This window comes from Blastocystis hominis (genome assembly GCF_000151665.1).
Source record: "Blastocystis hominis, Singapore isolate B (sub-type 7) whole genome shotgun sequence assembly, scaffold_9".
NCBI classification, from domain to species: Eukaryota; class Bigyra; order Opalinata; family Blastocystidae; genus Blastocystis; species Blastocystis hominis.
This window is the reverse complement of record NW_013171868.1, coordinates 540695-556458: the sequence shown is the minus strand read 5'-3', so window position 1 is coordinate 556458 and position 15764 is coordinate 540695. Positions and strand designations below refer to the sequence as shown.

Below are 15764 nucleotides of genomic sequence, written 5' to 3'. Positions count from 1 at the left end.
TTGTTTAAAATTTATTTGTTGATGGCAGAAAGACAGCGTGGATAGCTCTGAAATGAGTTGATTATGTAGCTTCGAGAGAGAGCTCACCCTATTCGTCGTGGAAAGGAACAAAGTTTGGATCGAGTTTCGGAAACCTTTTCCTATTGAACAGGGTTACTCTAGATGATGTAGAGCTTGCTATTTTTATTTTTTCGTAGGCTGACAACACTCTACTCGACTCTCTGAATTGTACGCCTGATCTGATGTACATCATCGCTGTTTTGTCCCTCCACATGGACAAATTCATCGATTTTTATACTGTCAAAGAAGTAGAACAATAACAGTTTATGCTTAAATTTTAGTATAATGATTTATATGCCCGTAACGGAATTAATGACGTAAAAAGTGTAATAGTCGTCTCATCTAGTTAAATTACGACATGTTAGTGAAAACTGTCGATAGTGTCCAGAAGATCGGAAATGGCTTTGTAAAGCAGTGGAATGATTTTGTTCAGGCGAAAGAACTGGACGAACCGTATCCTCTACAAGAGGCAATTCATTTTGCCCAATCTTTGCAAAAAGAGGTACTTTTATTTTCTATTTGTGTGGCTTAATGTCTAGCAACGCATTTCCTTTATTCGTTTGTTTAACAAGTGCTACTCGACAGTATTTGTTATACCTTGTTATTATAACTAACTAGTATTTCACTTCCTTCCTCTCCTTCCTCAAATCCATCACCACCAACCCATTCGTCCCTATCTCTTTCTCCCTACTCACCTCCAGATCCACCAAATCGAAACCTCCACTCGCGACCAACTCCTCGTAATGCCGCTCTCTCCGCTCCATTCTAGCTCTCCAACGTCACCACCGACTCCCTCCTCCCCCTCACTCGCCTCCTCCCCACCTCCTTCACCTTCCTCCAGAGCATGCATCTCGGCCCTGCCCAGCTCGCTCAGCTCTTCGCGGTCGACTCGGCCTGGACCTCCGACCACATCGCCCAATCCATCCGCCTCGCCAGCCTCGCCGGCGCCACGCCGCAGACCTTCTTCCCCTTCCTCCGCTCCCTCCAGACCGCTCAACTCGGCATTGCCGACATGGACCTCCTCGCCGACCGCGTCCCGCGGGACCTGGTACGCTCCTCGCACCGATTTTCACTAGATGCTCGACGCGATCGGGCTTTTCTGCGAGCACTGGGAATTGCTCGCCCTCTTCGAAGAAGGGCTCGGCCTTTCTCTCGACGCGTCCTCGCTGCTCCGCTGGCTCCGCCACCACGCCGCGCTGCCCTCCGCGCGCGTCCGCGCCCTCCTCACGCACCCCGTACTTCCCCGCGGGAATCCTCACCCCCAGTCCGCCGCGCGGCTGCTGTCGAGCACGTGGGATCCCTCGATTCCCGACGCGACGTTCGCGTCGCTTCTCGGTTTCTCCGTTTCGCAGATCGATTTGATTTTGCGCCACGCCGCGCCGCTTCTCACCGCTCCTTCTCTCCGCCTTCTCCACGCCGATCCCCGCGACAACCGCCTCCAGCTCGCCTTCTCCTTCGCCTCCCGCGATCCCCGCGGTTCTTCGCTCGCCATCGAGGAGCACTCGCTCTGGAATGCCGGGCAGCGCGACGGCTGGTGCGAGCAGACCTACGCGGATCCCGCGGGGAACCGCGTACGCGAAGCGGTGTTTTTTTCCGCGGGGAGCGAGCGCGGGAGCCGGCTGCGGTGGAGCACACAGAAGGGCCAGCCGGGCGTGGTGCTGGTGGAGAACGGGCAGGAGATCGCGGTGCAGCAGGAAGCGCTGGGCGTTCTGTTCAAAGCGAGCACGCGGACGGTGCCGCTGCGGTTCTATTTCGTGTTCCGTGACGGCGTGCGACGCATCTCGGACAACAACGGACCCGATCTCGCGTATCTGGCAAGACTGAACGCGGATGGAGCGCGTAGACGCGGATGGATGGATTCTGACGCGAAGCGTTCAGCCCCGAATTGATGGTGCATCTGCGCGAAGCGTTCCGCAATCATCCCGTCGTCGCCAACTTCGCCATCACCGGTGGGGCGTGTCGGGGGTCTGGAACACAGATGATTGTGTCGCGGGACAGCTGGACGTGCCGCTGGTGCCGATGCCCTCCGTGTTCGCGAGCGGGAATTTCCCGATTTTGATGGAATTGCTGACGATGCTGAAACCGGCGCGGAAGGACGGAATGAAGTTCCAGATGAAAGGTAGAAACGGGGAAATTGTGGGAGATAGACATGGAGTTTAATGGGGACGCGACGCTGAATCGCCAGCTGATGTTCACGAGTTGCATTCTGAGCAGTAGGAGAAATGGAGCGGGGAATAGTATTTAATTTTTAGATGTGAATTTGAAGCGTTTCTGCATTACCGCCGAAATGCCGCATTTGCGAACGATCGTGATTGAAAGTAGGGGGAATGGGGAGTCTGAGAGGCAGACTGCATGGAAATTACGGATGTGACGATCTATGAGAACACGATTAAGGTGATTGAGAAGATTACCATTCGGAGTGCGGTTTGATGGGATTCGTGAGGAGTAGACTGTCCCAAGCTGTGTTCTATTGACATTAATGGTATTGACGAGGAAGATGTGGAGTTGGAGGGTAGGAGGAAAAGAGAGTTGCGTTGAGCGTAGATGTTCCGAATTTAGTTGGTAAGAATATTCAGTGCTAACGATTGTGATGCTCTTCTTGTTTGTTGGAATCATTGCTTTCATTTGAAATGAGAGTGGGTGGAATCTATTTTGATTTTATTCTAGAGAGAGTGAAATCCGCAACCTGCAGTCAAATCGTTTCTCATTGCACATTTGTTAGAAAAAAAATGAATGAAACCAATGATAATGAAAATGAAATTATATATGATGTAGATGCGGTTTATAATGCTAGCATGGAAGAATATTACGAAGATGGCTTCCCTGAGTTTCTACTAAACGGCGATAGTGATTCTTGGTGGCGCCTACGGAGAGAGATGGATTATGGTATTGATGAGCTTGAAGCATATGGTGATTATGAAATTCCTGAAGAATATCGTAATTATACGTTTTCCGATGAGAGCAGTGAGTCAGAGAGTGATCCCTACTATGAAGAGGACGATTATCGAGAAGAAGACTTTGATCTAGAATTCCACGAAGAGGAAAAGGACGACAAGGAGGCTCCTACACTCGAGGAAGCCGTGGATAAAATGGAAGAATTTGTAAAATACGTGCAAAACCTCCCAACACCTGAGGAATTCAAGATCCGGACAAAGGAAGAGAAAGGTATTGATTCGAAAATAAAAAAAGGATGTAACCTTTAGAAATCGTGGAGTTGCTCACGTTTATGGTGCATCGAAGGCAAGAGCTTGAACGAAAAGAAGCAGAAGAGGAGTTAGCGCAAGCAAAAGAGGAGGAGGAGCAACAGCAACAGCAACAGCAACAAGCAAGCGGCCAACAACAACAACAACAACAACAACAACAACAAGCAAAAGGCCAGCAGCAGCAACACCTAGCAAGAGAAGAACACGATAAAGAGAATCCATCCCATGCCCCCCTTCCCCCTATCGAAGCGAAAGAAACGCAAGAGAACGGTCTGCTGCCCAGTTCCAAACGATTCAAATCATGTTTTTGATCAAACAAACGTACAGTCGTCCATAATACTCGATGCGAAGAGATGGCGCCGTGTGGCTCGCCTCTCTCCTCTTCTTCTCCGCTTCGCTCTGTTCGTCGGTTTTAAAGAACATTCGCAATTGGAACACTTTGGTCGTCGTGTTCCAGCTCGTAATAAAGCGACCTTCGCCTTTGTCGATCTCTTTGTTGGGGATTTTGAACGCGATATTCTCGTAAGGAGCCGCAGCAAAAATTAAATATTGAAAGTTCTTATCAGGCGCTTGCACTTTCTGCTCGAATGCACTCATAAAACGATGGCGAGGCTGCAGGCCTGGCTGGATTTGGGGATATTCGATTTCGAAGAGAAGACCGCGTTGGCCAGTAGAAGAGTCGCGGAGATCGTCGACTCGATAGGCCGGAAGACCGATTTTAATACGAGGATGGTGAATTACCTTAGGAATCGAGGGAGGAACGAGAGGCATCGGCTGACTTCTCTTTTCGTCCATTGCCTCTACATATCATCAAGAAAACCAAAATATGAACGTCGGCGAGCTAAGTTGGCTTGATGCTTTCTTCCTTGCGTGTGAGCGAGGAAATTTGCTTCTGTGCTGTGTACTGTAAGACATAATCGGCACTCAAATTTGCCCAAATGGTTTCGGAGTAAATACGGGTTCTACAAGTAAGAAGGGTTTTTAAAACAATCTCACTCTGGAAATATCCGAAGTTTCCTTTGCCAATTTGATAAGTCGGTCTCTTCTTTGAATTTGCAGCTGTTGGCTCGTAACACGACCTGCACCTGTTCTTCCCTTTTCTCTGTGGTCAAAATCCATGCTACGAAAAACAAAAAGACAATCGAGCAAAAAATATTTGAATTCTTTTTTGTCATATCAGAAGTTGTACAAGGCCACGTTTTCGTAACAAACATACACTTATTAATTCATTCATATAGACATTCAGACATACAGGAGGTATATTGAAGGAAATAGAACGAAAAACGTAGTGTCAGACCCTTAAAGGAAATTCTTATACATATACTCAGCCATTCTTCGGTGACACGAACGACGAAGGCGTTCTGCCATGAACTGACCGCAATGACGGATTATCTTCTTAGCAGGAGAAACCTTACACTTGAACGAGATTTTCTTGTTCTTGTTGTCAACAGTAGCTGGCTTAGACTGAATTGGTGAATCAAAGCTGTTTTCAGACTGATCAAACAGCGGAAATTGAATAGAGTCGAAGTCATAGAACCCGTCGGGAGGAACGGAAATGAGGCCACTGTTTGAGCTGAAATTACTCATGATCGGTTGTATCTCTTCCATTTCCCTTGCCCGTGGAGTAGCTTCTTGGAAACGTATTCGAAAAGGATTCATATCCAACAAGCTCATACTCTCATACTCGTCGATGTTCCTGGGAGAAGGAAGAGAGTCAGTTGACAAACACATGTCATCCTGAACTATTTGGTTGTACAAATAGTCCTACAAATTAGTCTCACTTAAAACTGCTACGATATAGTCTTGACTATCGAACGAGAGATCGGGCTTACCGTTAGGATACAAGCTCATTGGAATGAAACAAAAGAAAGAAAAACGCGGATACAATAGAATTAGGGTAAGACTTAGTGAATAACGGTACTCCTAAAAAGGAAGACGCTGTTCAAAATAATTATGAAAAACCACTAATGTCAACTGCAAATGAAACTCCGTTTTATGTCAATAATGGTGTTTTGACAAGTTGCAGACTTTAACTGGTTATTTTCACGCGAATGGATTGCATGAATGATAGACAAAATAATAATGGCATTCGACGGGGCTTGTCAATTAAGGGGGATTTGTGTCTCCAGTGATATAGTTACTGCAATAGATGTGACTCTCAAAGTTACGACGGAAAAAGTTGACTACAATGTAGATTAGCCACTCATTCCGACAATTCCTAAATTCTGAATTCAAAACAAACATATAAAGAGCTCTTTAACATAGCTGCTATTGGATGCGACAAAACCTTGTTTACAGAAATCAATGTCGTAAGAAATTGTCCTAAAATACACACAGCAACACATATGCATAGAGAATGCTGTAAAGGACTTCAATTTTGCACAAAAAGGATATTGGAATGCTCACCGAAAAACCGAGTGGAATATCGATAATCATAGCTTCTTGCTTGCATATAAGAAAACTAACAAGAATTCCGCACAAAATTCCCAAGCATAACGGAGATGCGACAATGGCAAACGTTATCACTTCGTAAGTCCAAAAAACCTGCTTTGAAGTGAAACCTATGGATCGCAAGATGTCTATTTCGACAGCATGTTGCTCCACAAAAATAGACACGTTTGCCACGATCGAAAAGACGGTGATCAAGTTCGCTATGATTGTGATTGCAAGGAAGAGATATTCTAAAAGCGCCCACAGAGGCTTAAGTGTCTACATCAACTCATGGACGAAATGAATGAACTTTGTATTCGCTGATGATCGTTTTCACGTTAATGGAGGGATAGTTGGATGCTAGGTAATCAACGATGCGCTCGATTTCGTTGATTGGGAGTGATTCGTCCTGCCCAGGCACTTTGATGTACACCGAGTCCACTGTGATGTTTGAAGAGAGTTTGCTGAACTCGGAAAGAGAAGAGAGAAGAGGCGAGGGACCATCGTTGACGTACGTGAGAGGTGGAGAAAAGGAGATTAAAGGACTATGTTGAAGCAGGAAAGAAAGTACGACAACCAACGAGTCGAAACGAGTGGCCGAATGGAGAACTGCTGATCGTCTTTGAGGAGTTTGAATTCGCTGGAATCAAGGTCTGAGTAGAAGACGTCTTTCAAATTGGAAGGGAAAATGGCTGAAATGGTTGGAGAATTCGGAAGGGAGGAAGAGGAAATCGCTTGGTTGAGCTGCGCTGCATTGTCTCCAATCCACACAGAGAACAGTGTTGTGAAGAGCTCGTCTGAAACAGCGAGACTACAAATCAAAGAGTATTCCAATTGGAACAGACGAGCAGGACGCTCAACAACACGACCGATCGAAGAAAGAACGGGGAACGAAGTGTCTTCGTTGAGAATCGGATTTGAAATCCAGTCAAATGTGAGAGAGGACAGCATGGGATCTCGCTCCATTTGTGAAACGAGGGAGGAAACGGAGTTCGGATCCGCGGGAGAAGTCGAAAAACTAATGGCAGAGCCGTAGTAGTATTTCAGATTGATGAAAAGGAGGGAAGTTTGCGACTGAGCAATGGTTGAAATGAAAAGAATCAGGGAGTAGCCAAAGAGAATCGCGAGCTGGATGGAATGAATTCGTTTGTGGTTGTTCCGAATAGAAAAACGCGAATAGATGCAGACTCCTCTGGAGCAGAACAAGCCGCAGATGTATTGGATGATTCGGGAGAAGGGATGAAGAATCGGGAGAACAAGGAGAACAAGTCCCACGATGAACAGAATGAGAATGAGCATAAACACATAGAAAACGATCTATGAATGAATGAATAAGCAAGAGAATGCTCACGGTCATATCATTGCTGATGAATCCCAAAGGAAGGAAGTAATAAATCGCTGTTCCACAAACCACAACCATGAGGCAAATCGTTGTTATGAAATAGGATATTAACGGTTTCTCTTTTGCGGTGTGGATTTCATATTCAATCACTTGATTGCCATCTGAGTGGACAGATCGCTCCATTTCTTGAAAGAGCTGGTAAATGACAGGTAGAACCGTAACGACAGGAACTACAATTCCCAGAAAGATGGCTAAGAGTATTGTTTTGACAGTGAATGAGACAGGAATAGACAGATGGAGCTCCGATGACAGGAAGTGTAAGAAAATCGCGCAGACTCCCTGATTCTTAAAAGGATGAAAGTGGAGGCAACATAACAAATCAGAATTCCCAGGATCGTAGCAAGAAGTGAGTATTGTAACACTTGAAGCAGAATAACCCATCTAAAACAATATTATTTCCATGCGGATTACGCAATTGCTGCTTTACTACTCCCTATTTGAAACATTGTGCGATAGTCTGCCAATCGATTATGCACCTGAAAGTGAAGGAAGCAAGCATAGGATTCACAAGGATTTTGGTCAAGTAGTAAAGGAGACTGGATGATAAGTAAAGCAGCAATAGGAGAAGAAGATCAGTGATCAAAGACAAGTACATGGTTGTATTTCCATGTTGGGAGAGTGCTGATAATAGCGGAGTTTCTGTTTGAATCAGTGAGAATCCAAGTTGATAACTGAATAGAACGAAAGCAAGATACACGTACTTGATCACCGAGGCATAGAGTGATAATGACTCTTGAATGTTTTCAAAGCGGGATTGGCTGTAGTGGTTGATTTTCTCGCTTTCCGGCATATTCACTCCGATCTATCCAATGTATTCACACCACAATTATTATTGTACTTGATCACTGAATAGACTCAGAAAGTCGAGAGAGCTTGTGACAGGATACACAAACTCGAAGGACTTGCCAGTGGAAGCGAAAACACCCTGCAGAATATCTGTAGGGAGCGAGGCATCGGTAGCCGCATCAAAGATGGCATAGTTTTCAACATTGTTTGCGAGTTTGTTCTACTTACTATCATCCAACACAAGCCAACATGCATATTCTGACTAATTCTCACTATTCTAGAAAAGGTAGCATTGATACCTGTCTGAAATCTTGTGAATAAGTGCTCAACGATCACAAAAAATACAATGCCAAATCCGATTCTTCCCCTTCTACGATTGTTGCGAACGTAGACGGTAGATTCAGCTTCACATACACCATGTCTCCATCACGAAGATTCAACGAGGTGGCGAGTGTGCTTGACAGCACGACTTCATTGGGCTGGAGAGGCGTGAACTTCTCGATTGGATCGCCTGTGGCGCTGTATCCACGCCCCCATCCGATTGTTTGCTCCTTTTTGTCGTCGAGTACAAGAATGGTGGAATACATTCCATTTTCTTGGCAAATAATAGAGGAGCACAATGCTGAGTTTGGATTTTCGATGCAGAACGCACTCTAAATTGTAGAATAGGAGCGACGCACACATTTTGTTGTTGCTCTGCACAATCTTCACTATCCGATCTATATATCCAACCAACATACATCTGTCGAGGCGCTGTTGCGAGAGACTGGACTCGTAACATAGAATGAACTCCCACTTTTAATATTTCTGCGCTCTTTTTATGGTCATAGAGTGCTGGAGAGGAGAGGAGATTCTGGATAACCGTGTAACGCAAATAGGGATTGGTCGTATTCTTGGCCTTGACGATAAAGTCGATCTTTAACTTTCAGCACGCACAAAAAAAGATACATCGCCTTGCGATTTTTCTGCTTGCATTAGAAAGATGAGCGGCATATATTGAATGATCGTGTTGACGGCCATGATAGATAATACTGAGAGAAGACAGCAGATGAATGACATCCAGAATCTACTTGAAAGTACTTCCATATTGAATACAGGAGTGCATGCTGCCGTATCTGGTTTGTTGAGATAAAAATATGGCAAGTTAAGAATGACTGGCTCAATCGAAAGAGGATATGATATCGAGGATCGATAAACGAGAAGAGACTTGCTTATTCTTCTTGCTTTCCACCATTCCACATTAAACTCCCAGAAAGAGTTGTCAATCTTCGTTTCACCTCAAATAGTGTTCTTCAAACAAACACAACAACTGACAATACACACGTGGTATGCTCTTCACTTCACTTAGTGGTGATGATGAGCACGACGCATCTTGGCATAGAGTTCCTTGATAGCATCTCTCTTAGCAAGAGCTCTCTTGTGAGAGTGAAGCTAGGGGTCATTCAGAACGGTTTGAACCTACTCGCTTCTTGGCGAACTTGTACATCTTCTTTTCGGTGTTGTTGCCGCCAGCCTACGAAAATCAGTACATACCGTCACCCTATACCTTCAGAATATCCATCATGTGCTTCTCGTAGGGGATCATGCCAGTGACCTCGCTGATGAGCTCACGAACAATCTTCGATCTCTTCGAGGTGTGCTACATAATTAAATCGTCTCCAACAGCTACATACTCTCTTCTGGCAGTGGCTCACCTTCTTCTCCAGCTTCTGGGTCTGGAAACCCTTCTCTCTTCCGCAAGCAATGCTTTCCCAAGGTCCCTTCATGGTGATTGTCGCTTTTCTGTATTGGACAACAGTAAACCTGTGGGGGTATACATTCCTTTAAGCCAGCTCCCCAATACCCTTTTCGATCAAGGGGGTATTTCCAAATTCAATAGTTTCGAGTTATGCGATTGTGCTAAATGCGAAAATGAATGTGAAATAGAACTAGGAATCGAGTCATATAAGAAAGTGATTCGATGTTCAATGCTATTCAAGTTTCATCCCTTGTTGATTTTCCATCTATTTCGTACTAATTACACCACTGTCCACATTTCTCATTTTTTCTCCATCCACTATGGTGAAACGAAGCTCATACAAGAGTAACAGTTCGGATAACCCCGATCGTGTGCGTAAGAACTCGAATATGCGTGATCGGTCCACCATCAACCGAATGCATATGTATCGAGAGGGAAAGGCGAAATACGACCGCGATGGAAAGGTAATCGGCGGTTATTTGCGGAGCACGACCAAAACAGCAAACAAGGAAATAGAGGGACCTGCTCGCATTGCCCCCAACAGAAAGTGGTTTGGAAACACGCGAACAATTACTCCAGAGAAGTTGGACACGTTTCGTGAAGAGATGGCGAAAACAGTAAATGACCCGTATGTTGAATGTGACTTTGCTTTTAGCATCTAGGTATTCTGTGGTTTTAAAGACGAAAGTTCTTCCTATGAGTTTGATCACCGATTCTTCCAAAGTGGAGCGGATGAATTTACTCACGACGGAGTCGTTCCAGAGTACTTTCGGTCCTGACAAGCGTCGTAAACGGTACTCGCCTCATGTGTGTATTTTCCTAATGGTTAGTGTGAAATTGGCGGCAACCGATCTGGCGAACTTGGTTTCGGATGTTTCCAAGAAGCAGAAACTGCACGAGGAGAAGCAGGAAGAGAAGCCGCGCTTGAACGACGAGATCTCGCAAGCGGCCGCGAAAGACATTTTCCTGACCGCCGGGCAAAGCAAGCGAATCCACAGCGAGCTGTACAAAGTGCTGGACTCGAGCGATGTGGTGATCGAAGTGCTGGACGCACGCGACCCTCTGGGCACGCGTTCGAAGCAAATCGAGGAGTATCTGAAGAAGAACATGCGTCACAAGCACTTAGTGTTCATTCTGAATAAATGCGATTTGGTTCCCACATGGTGCACAAAGAAATGGGTCGCGATTCTTTCTGCCGAGTAGGTTCTTTTTCCTCTCTCTTTCGACCTTCTAGATATCCGACGTTGGCTTATCACGCGTCCTTCCAGCACTGCTTCGGCAAAGCCGCTCTCTTCGATCTGCTGCGGCAACTCGCGCTGCTCCACAAGGACAAAAAGCAAATCAGCGTTGGGTTCATCGGCTATCCGAACGTCGGGAAGAGCAGCATCATCAACACGCTGAAGAAGAAGCAGGTCTGCAAAGTCGCGCCGATTCCAGGCGAGACCAAAGTGTGGCAATACATCACGCTGCTTCGCAATATCTACTTGATCGACTGTCCTGGAATCGTTCCGCCCACCAACGACTCGGACGCCGAGATTGTGATCAAAGGTGTGGTGCGCGCAGAGCGCTTAGCGGACCCGGAGATGGTGATTCCGGAGGTTCTGTCGCGTGTGAAGAAGGAGTACTTGCAGAAGACGTACAACATCGAGGATTGGGAGGATTGGGAGGATTTCTTGGAGAAGATCGCGCAGAAGTTCGGGAAATTGCTGAAGGGCGGAGACGGCGATACGAAGCAGGCCGCGGTGATGCTGATCAATGATTTGCAGAGAGGAAAGATTCCGTATTTTGTGCCTCCGGAGGAACCGGAGAAAGAGGGGAAACCGGGGAAACCGGAGGAGGAGGAAGAGGAGAATGGAACGATAACGGAAGCGTTTGTGGATGAATTGAATAAAGAAGGAACGAAATTGCTGGCAAAGGAAGAGTCGAATGAAAAGGAAAAGGAAAAGGATACGAAATCCAATGCCAAATCCAAAGCGAAGGGAGCCGAGAAAGGAAAGCGAAAGGAAAGCGAAGCAGCAAACGATTCCACGAATGAAAGCAGCCGAAACGATCGCGAAGACGCGATTCTGTTAACTCTCTAACCCTCGTCGCAATGCACTAGTTCTTTTATTCTTTTTTATTCCATTCATTCATTCAATCATTTGTTTGTTTGTTTGTTATCGCAATTCATTCAATTCATTCAATCGTTTATTCTCTCAAACCTTTCATTCATTCATTCATTCTTTACAACTCCGTTTCCTCCTTCGTCTCTTCCTCCAAATACTCATCGCTACTCTCCAACACGCACTGATCCTCCTCCAAGCAAATCTCCGCTCCCTTCTCCTCCTCTTTCTTCGCCCCCACTCTCCGCGCCAAATAATACGGATTATACTTCAAGTGCTTCTCGAACGCCTCCAACGGCACATAAAAGCTCCGATACGGGAACTCCGTCCTCTTCAAATCCAAGAACGGCACCATTTCCACCACGCGGAACCTCGCATCCTCCAAATAATCGCGTTCTACCTGCTCCTCCAATCTCTGCTCGATCAAGAAATCGCACTCCTCCTCGTCCACCTGTCCTCATTCTCCTCCTTTTTCCCTACATAGCGCGACGTCTCCTCCTCGTTCATCGCGTTCATATGCTCCGGGATCGTCCACGTTCCATTCCCCGGCATAAACGGCTTCCCTTCACTCCTCCTCTCCATTCAAACCTGCGGCAGCAGTCCATCAAATCCGCTCTTCACGAACCGCACGCGCGCCGACGCCGACGGCAAAAAGAACGACGAGCCGAACCGATACCACTCCTTCCCTACGCACACGTTCACTTCTCCCGCGGTTCCAGACAGCTCCACGCGGCTCAAGCGGTTATACAGCGACAACGGCGCGGAGAATCCGTGCACCACGCACGCCACGCGCGCCGCGCTCACCAGCGCGAACGGAGCCAGAACCGCGGCAAAACACACCCCTCCGAACACACTCAATGAAACCCTCTCGGCAAAAATACTGGGTATTTCTGACTCGCAGCAGCGATCGCAGCCAGAGCGTGATGATCTACCGATGATCCCATTCCCGCGGGAAAACGGTCAGGCAGGCGGCGGCCGCGAGGTAGAGGAAGGGATAGACGATGTAGAGGAAGCGTTCCTCCTAGATCAAAACCCGATCACAGAGCGACTTTGTGCGGCTGCGCGACGAAGATTCCGAGGAGCAGATAGCCGCTGTGCAGCACCAAACCCAGCTGCAGCTTCGTTATCGGCAGCTGCGACGGCAGGACCGCGCACTAAATGGGGAAACGGGGAAGGTTTCTACGAAAGGGAGCAGCAGGAAGAGGAGGAAAACCGCGGAATTGTTGAGGAGACCGTTTCGGATATAGAACCACCAGGGCTCCACGCCGTACAACTACATGAAAGGGGAAACGTGGAACCACTTCGGGGCCGCCGCCGATTCCCAGGACGTTGTAGAGGACGATGTTCACCGCGGGGATGCCGATGCGATGGGTGAAGTGGTAGTTGACGGCGAGGTCGAGTCCGAGAACGACGAAAACGATGCAGAAGAAGTAGGAAAGCGTGCGGAGCCAGCCGCGGCGGTAGAGACAATCCATGCCCATCGGGATGAAGGCGATGCCGGCGAAGGGCCAGGCGTAGATGACGGACATGGCGCCGAGGAGAAGGCCAAGGAAGTGGTTGTCAAAGCGCATCCAGAGGCCGTAGGAGGTGAAGATGAAGATCATGGCGAGCGAGGAGTTGACGAAACTGGTGCTCGCGATGAACATTCCGGAGGAGAAGAGGAGGAAGAGGTAGAGCAGTGTGGAAGTGGCGTGGCCGAAGAATCTTCGAACACCCGCAATGAACAGAGTTTCCCCGAGCGAGCAGAGGAAGGCCAGAAGACAGCGGATCGCGTAGAACACCGCCGCTTTATTTCCACCGAGAACCCAGTACATCACTTTGGCAAAACAGGCAAAGGGAACAAGAATTGTGTAGGAACGCAAACCATATTCAGCACTGCATAAGTCACAGAATAGAGATAGATATACCTGTATTCCCACGTTTGTAAACCAAAATCGAAAGCCAAGTAATGTGTTGGCTCCCAGAAATTGAACGTGTCGTCTGCATCCGGGATTATGTTATAGAATGCACTGAATAAACGTGCCTAGCAAAATCAACGACTCTGTATAATTGTACCATGAAAATCGTGGCAAAGATTACATAATCCTGTACCTTGCACTTCTCTGTATACTTTTCCAAACCCGCAGTTTCACTCATGATTATTTATGTAAAGATTGGTACATCTATTTTTTTATTAAGTACTAATTGCAAAATTTTCTTTTCATCATCGAAATTCGATGTGTTTTGGAAATTGGAGTATAGTCGACTGTTTTGTTTTTCCTCTCTAGTCAACGATTCGACCTTTATCCCTTCTTTTGATTCTGGTATATCGATTGTTCCGTTCTGTTTCTTTTGCAAAGTGATAATGAGACATGTAAAGTGGTTTTTGATTTATTATAAGATCATGGTTGCATTGTATTACTTTATTCTCATTTTCTTCTTTTTTCTGTTGTGATGCCAGTCATACTGCCAAAGTTGGATTTGGAAAGAGGAATACTATCTAGGTATTGTGAAGAGATGCTTTCTCTTCTTCCGAAGCCAACTTCTGTTTGGAAATACATGCTTGCCATGACACAAGTTCCTCGAGGATCAAACGATGACGGGGAGCGATTCCGCCACAAGAAAGTTTTGGCTTTCTTGAAGCAGCAGGCAGAGGATCTGAACTGTGAGACGTATGTGGACAAGGGCGAAAATCTGCTGATTCGCAAGAAGGCTTATCCTGGTATTTGTTGAAATTGCTCGTTACCCTTTTAGGTTTGGAAAACAAGCCTTCCATTTGCTTACAATGCCACATGGACATGGTCGTCCAAAAGAACGACGATGTGGTGATCAACTTCGAGACAGACCCTCTCACTCCCCGTATCGTGGACAACAAATGGCTCATGGCCACCGGCACCTCCCTGGGCGCCGACGACGGCATCGGTGTCGCGACCTGTTTCGCCATCTTATCGGACGCCTCTCTCAAGCACGGTCCTCTCGAAGTCCTCATCACGCGAGACGAAGAGACCGGCATGTTCGGCGCGCTCGAGCTCGAGCCGGGCCTCCTGCGCTCTCCCTACCTCATCAACGTCGACTCAGAGGAGGAAAACGCGCTCTGCATCGGCTGCGCCGGGGGTTTCACCGTCGACTGCACGCTCCCCGTCACCCGCTCCCCCGCCCCCAAAACCGCGGTTCTCCGCGTCACCCTCAACGACTTCCGCGGGGGACACTCGGGTTGCGACATCGACGTGGGACGCGCCAATCCGCTTCACGTGATGGGCCGCCTGCTTACCGCGGTTAACGCGCCGATCCGCGTGGTGGCGATCCGATGCGGAACCGCGGATAACGCCATCCCGCGGAAATGCGTCGTCGAAATCGCGGTTAATACCGACGAAATCCGACAGGTCGAGACCGAGATTTCCCGCGGGTTCGACGCCTTCCGGCGGGAGTTTCAGCGCACGGAACCCGCGGCAAAACTCGAAATCGAAACGAAACCGACCGATGAAACGCCCGTCGATGAAACGCCCATTGATGACGATGCGTCGCGCCGCCTGCTCCACTTCCTCAACGTGTGTCCCTTCGGCGTCCAGCGCTATTCCCCCGCGGTGAAGTCCGATGTCGAGACATCATTGACATGCGCCATTGCGCAGAGTTCCCCGCGGGAGGTCGGCTTCGTGGTGTCGGTGCGGTCGTCGGTTTCATCGCAGCTCGACTGGATGTACGGCCGTCTGCGCTGTCTGGCCGATCTCTGCGGCATGGCAATATCCCCGCGGAAATCCGAGTTTCCCCGTTTCGAGCGTTTCATTTTGTAGATATCCGGCGTGGGAGCCGAAGGAGAGCTCGCCGCTGACGAAGGCGATGGTGGCGGCGTACCGCGAGGCGGTGGGCGTGGAGCCGCGCGTGTATTCGATCCACGCGGGGCTGGAATGCGGCGTTTTCCTGGAGAAGTACCCGATGATTGATTGCGTGTCCATCGGACCGACCGTGCTGAACCCGCACAGTCCGGAGGAGAGACTCGAGATCGAGACGGTGCCGAGGTTTTATAAGGTGGTGGTGAAGGCGCTGGAGAAGTTGAGTCAATGAAT

General features: G+C 47.8%; 8 protein-coding genes; 3 read left to right on the top strand and 5 right to left on the bottom strand.

The window, feature by feature from the left end:
* Positions 1-21: 21 nt before the first annotated feature.
* Positions 22-2656, top strand: GSBLH_T00005119001 (uncharacterized protein; the record flags this gene model as incomplete). XM_013044120.1 has 18 exons in its annotated part: positions 22-37; positions 70-167; positions 198-308; positions 342-377; positions 407-562; positions 600-644; positions 679-729; positions 762-800; positions 830-1108; positions 1137-1295; positions 1326-1899; positions 1932-2009; positions 2039-2179; positions 2208-2273; positions 2313-2378; positions 2408-2479; positions 2510-2572; positions 2605-2656. The coding sequence occupies 18 exons, from the start codon at positions 22-24 to the stop codon at positions 2640-2642; spliced, it is 2088 nt and encodes a 695-aa protein (XP_012899574.1). The 3' UTR covers positions 2643-2656.
* Positions 2657-3557: 901 nt separating this feature from the next.
* Positions 3558-4382, bottom strand: GSBLH_T00005118001 (uncharacterized protein; the record flags this gene model as incomplete). Its single annotated transcript, XM_013044119.1, has 3 exons — positions 3558-4063; positions 4096-4225; positions 4260-4382. The coding sequence occupies 3 exons, from the start codon at positions 4380-4382 to the stop codon at positions 3558-3560; spliced, it is 759 nt and encodes a 252-aa protein (XP_012899573.1).
* A 98-nt stretch (positions 4383-4480) lies between these two features.
* Positions 4481-4850, bottom strand: GSBLH_T00005117001 (uncharacterized protein; the record flags this gene model as incomplete). XM_013044118.1 has 1 exon in its annotated part: positions 4481-4850. One exon carries the CDS (start codon positions 4848-4850, stop codon positions 4563-4565), a length of 288 nt encoding a protein of 95 aa, XP_012899572.1. The 3' UTR covers positions 4481-4562.
* Positions 4851-5982: 1132 nt separating this feature from the next.
* GSBLH_T00006933001 (uncharacterized protein) lies at positions 5983-7476 on the bottom strand (the record flags this gene model as incomplete). The annotated part of the gene is made up of 3 exons (XM_013044117.1): positions 5983-6238; positions 6265-7010; positions 7045-7476. 3 exons carry the CDS (start codon positions 7474-7476, stop codon positions 5983-5985), a joined length of 1434 nt encoding a protein of 477 aa, XP_012899571.1.
* Positions 7477-9188: 1712 nt separating this feature from the next.
* Positions 9189-9659, bottom strand: GSBLH_T00005116001 (uncharacterized protein). XM_013044116.1 has 4 exons: positions 9555-9659; positions 9428-9520; positions 9344-9394; positions 9189-9312 (listed from the first exon to the last, which is right to left on the bottom strand). The coding sequence occupies exons 1-4, from the start codon at positions 9645-9647 to the stop codon at positions 9226-9228; spliced, it is 324 nt and encodes a 107-aa protein (XP_012899570.1). The 5' UTR covers positions 9648-9659; the 3' UTR covers positions 9189-9225.
* A 263-nt stretch (positions 9660-9922) lies between these two features.
* GSBLH_T00005115001 (uncharacterized protein) lies at positions 9923-11700 on the top strand (the record flags this gene model as incomplete). XM_013044115.1 has 4 exons in its annotated part: positions 9923-10247; positions 10282-10413; positions 10450-10818; positions 10854-11700. Exons 1-4 carry the CDS (start codon positions 9940-9942, stop codon positions 11698-11700), a joined length of 1656 nt encoding a protein of 551 aa, XP_012899569.1. The 5' UTR covers positions 9923-9939.
* Positions 11701-11821: 121 nt separating this feature from the next.
* Positions 11822-13857, bottom strand: GSBLH_T00005114001 (uncharacterized protein; the record flags this gene model as incomplete). XM_013044114.1 has 10 exons in its annotated part: positions 11822-12172; positions 12202-12279; positions 12310-12574; positions 12603-12649; positions 12680-12742; positions 12771-12875; positions 12905-12994; positions 13023-13596; positions 13629-13744; positions 13777-13857. 10 exons carry the CDS (start codon positions 13855-13857, stop codon positions 11843-11845), a joined length of 1749 nt encoding a protein of 582 aa, XP_012899568.1. The 3' UTR covers positions 11822-11842.
* Positions 13858-14154: 297 nt separating this feature from the next.
* On the top strand, positions 14155-15762 carry GSBLH_T00005113001 (uncharacterized protein; the record flags this gene model as incomplete). Its single annotated transcript, XM_013044113.1, has 3 exons — positions 14155-14422; positions 14455-15460; positions 15492-15762. 3 exons carry the CDS (start codon positions 14155-14157, stop codon positions 15760-15762), a joined length of 1545 nt encoding a protein of 514 aa, XP_012899567.1.
* Positions 15763-15764: the final 2 nt, after the last annotated feature.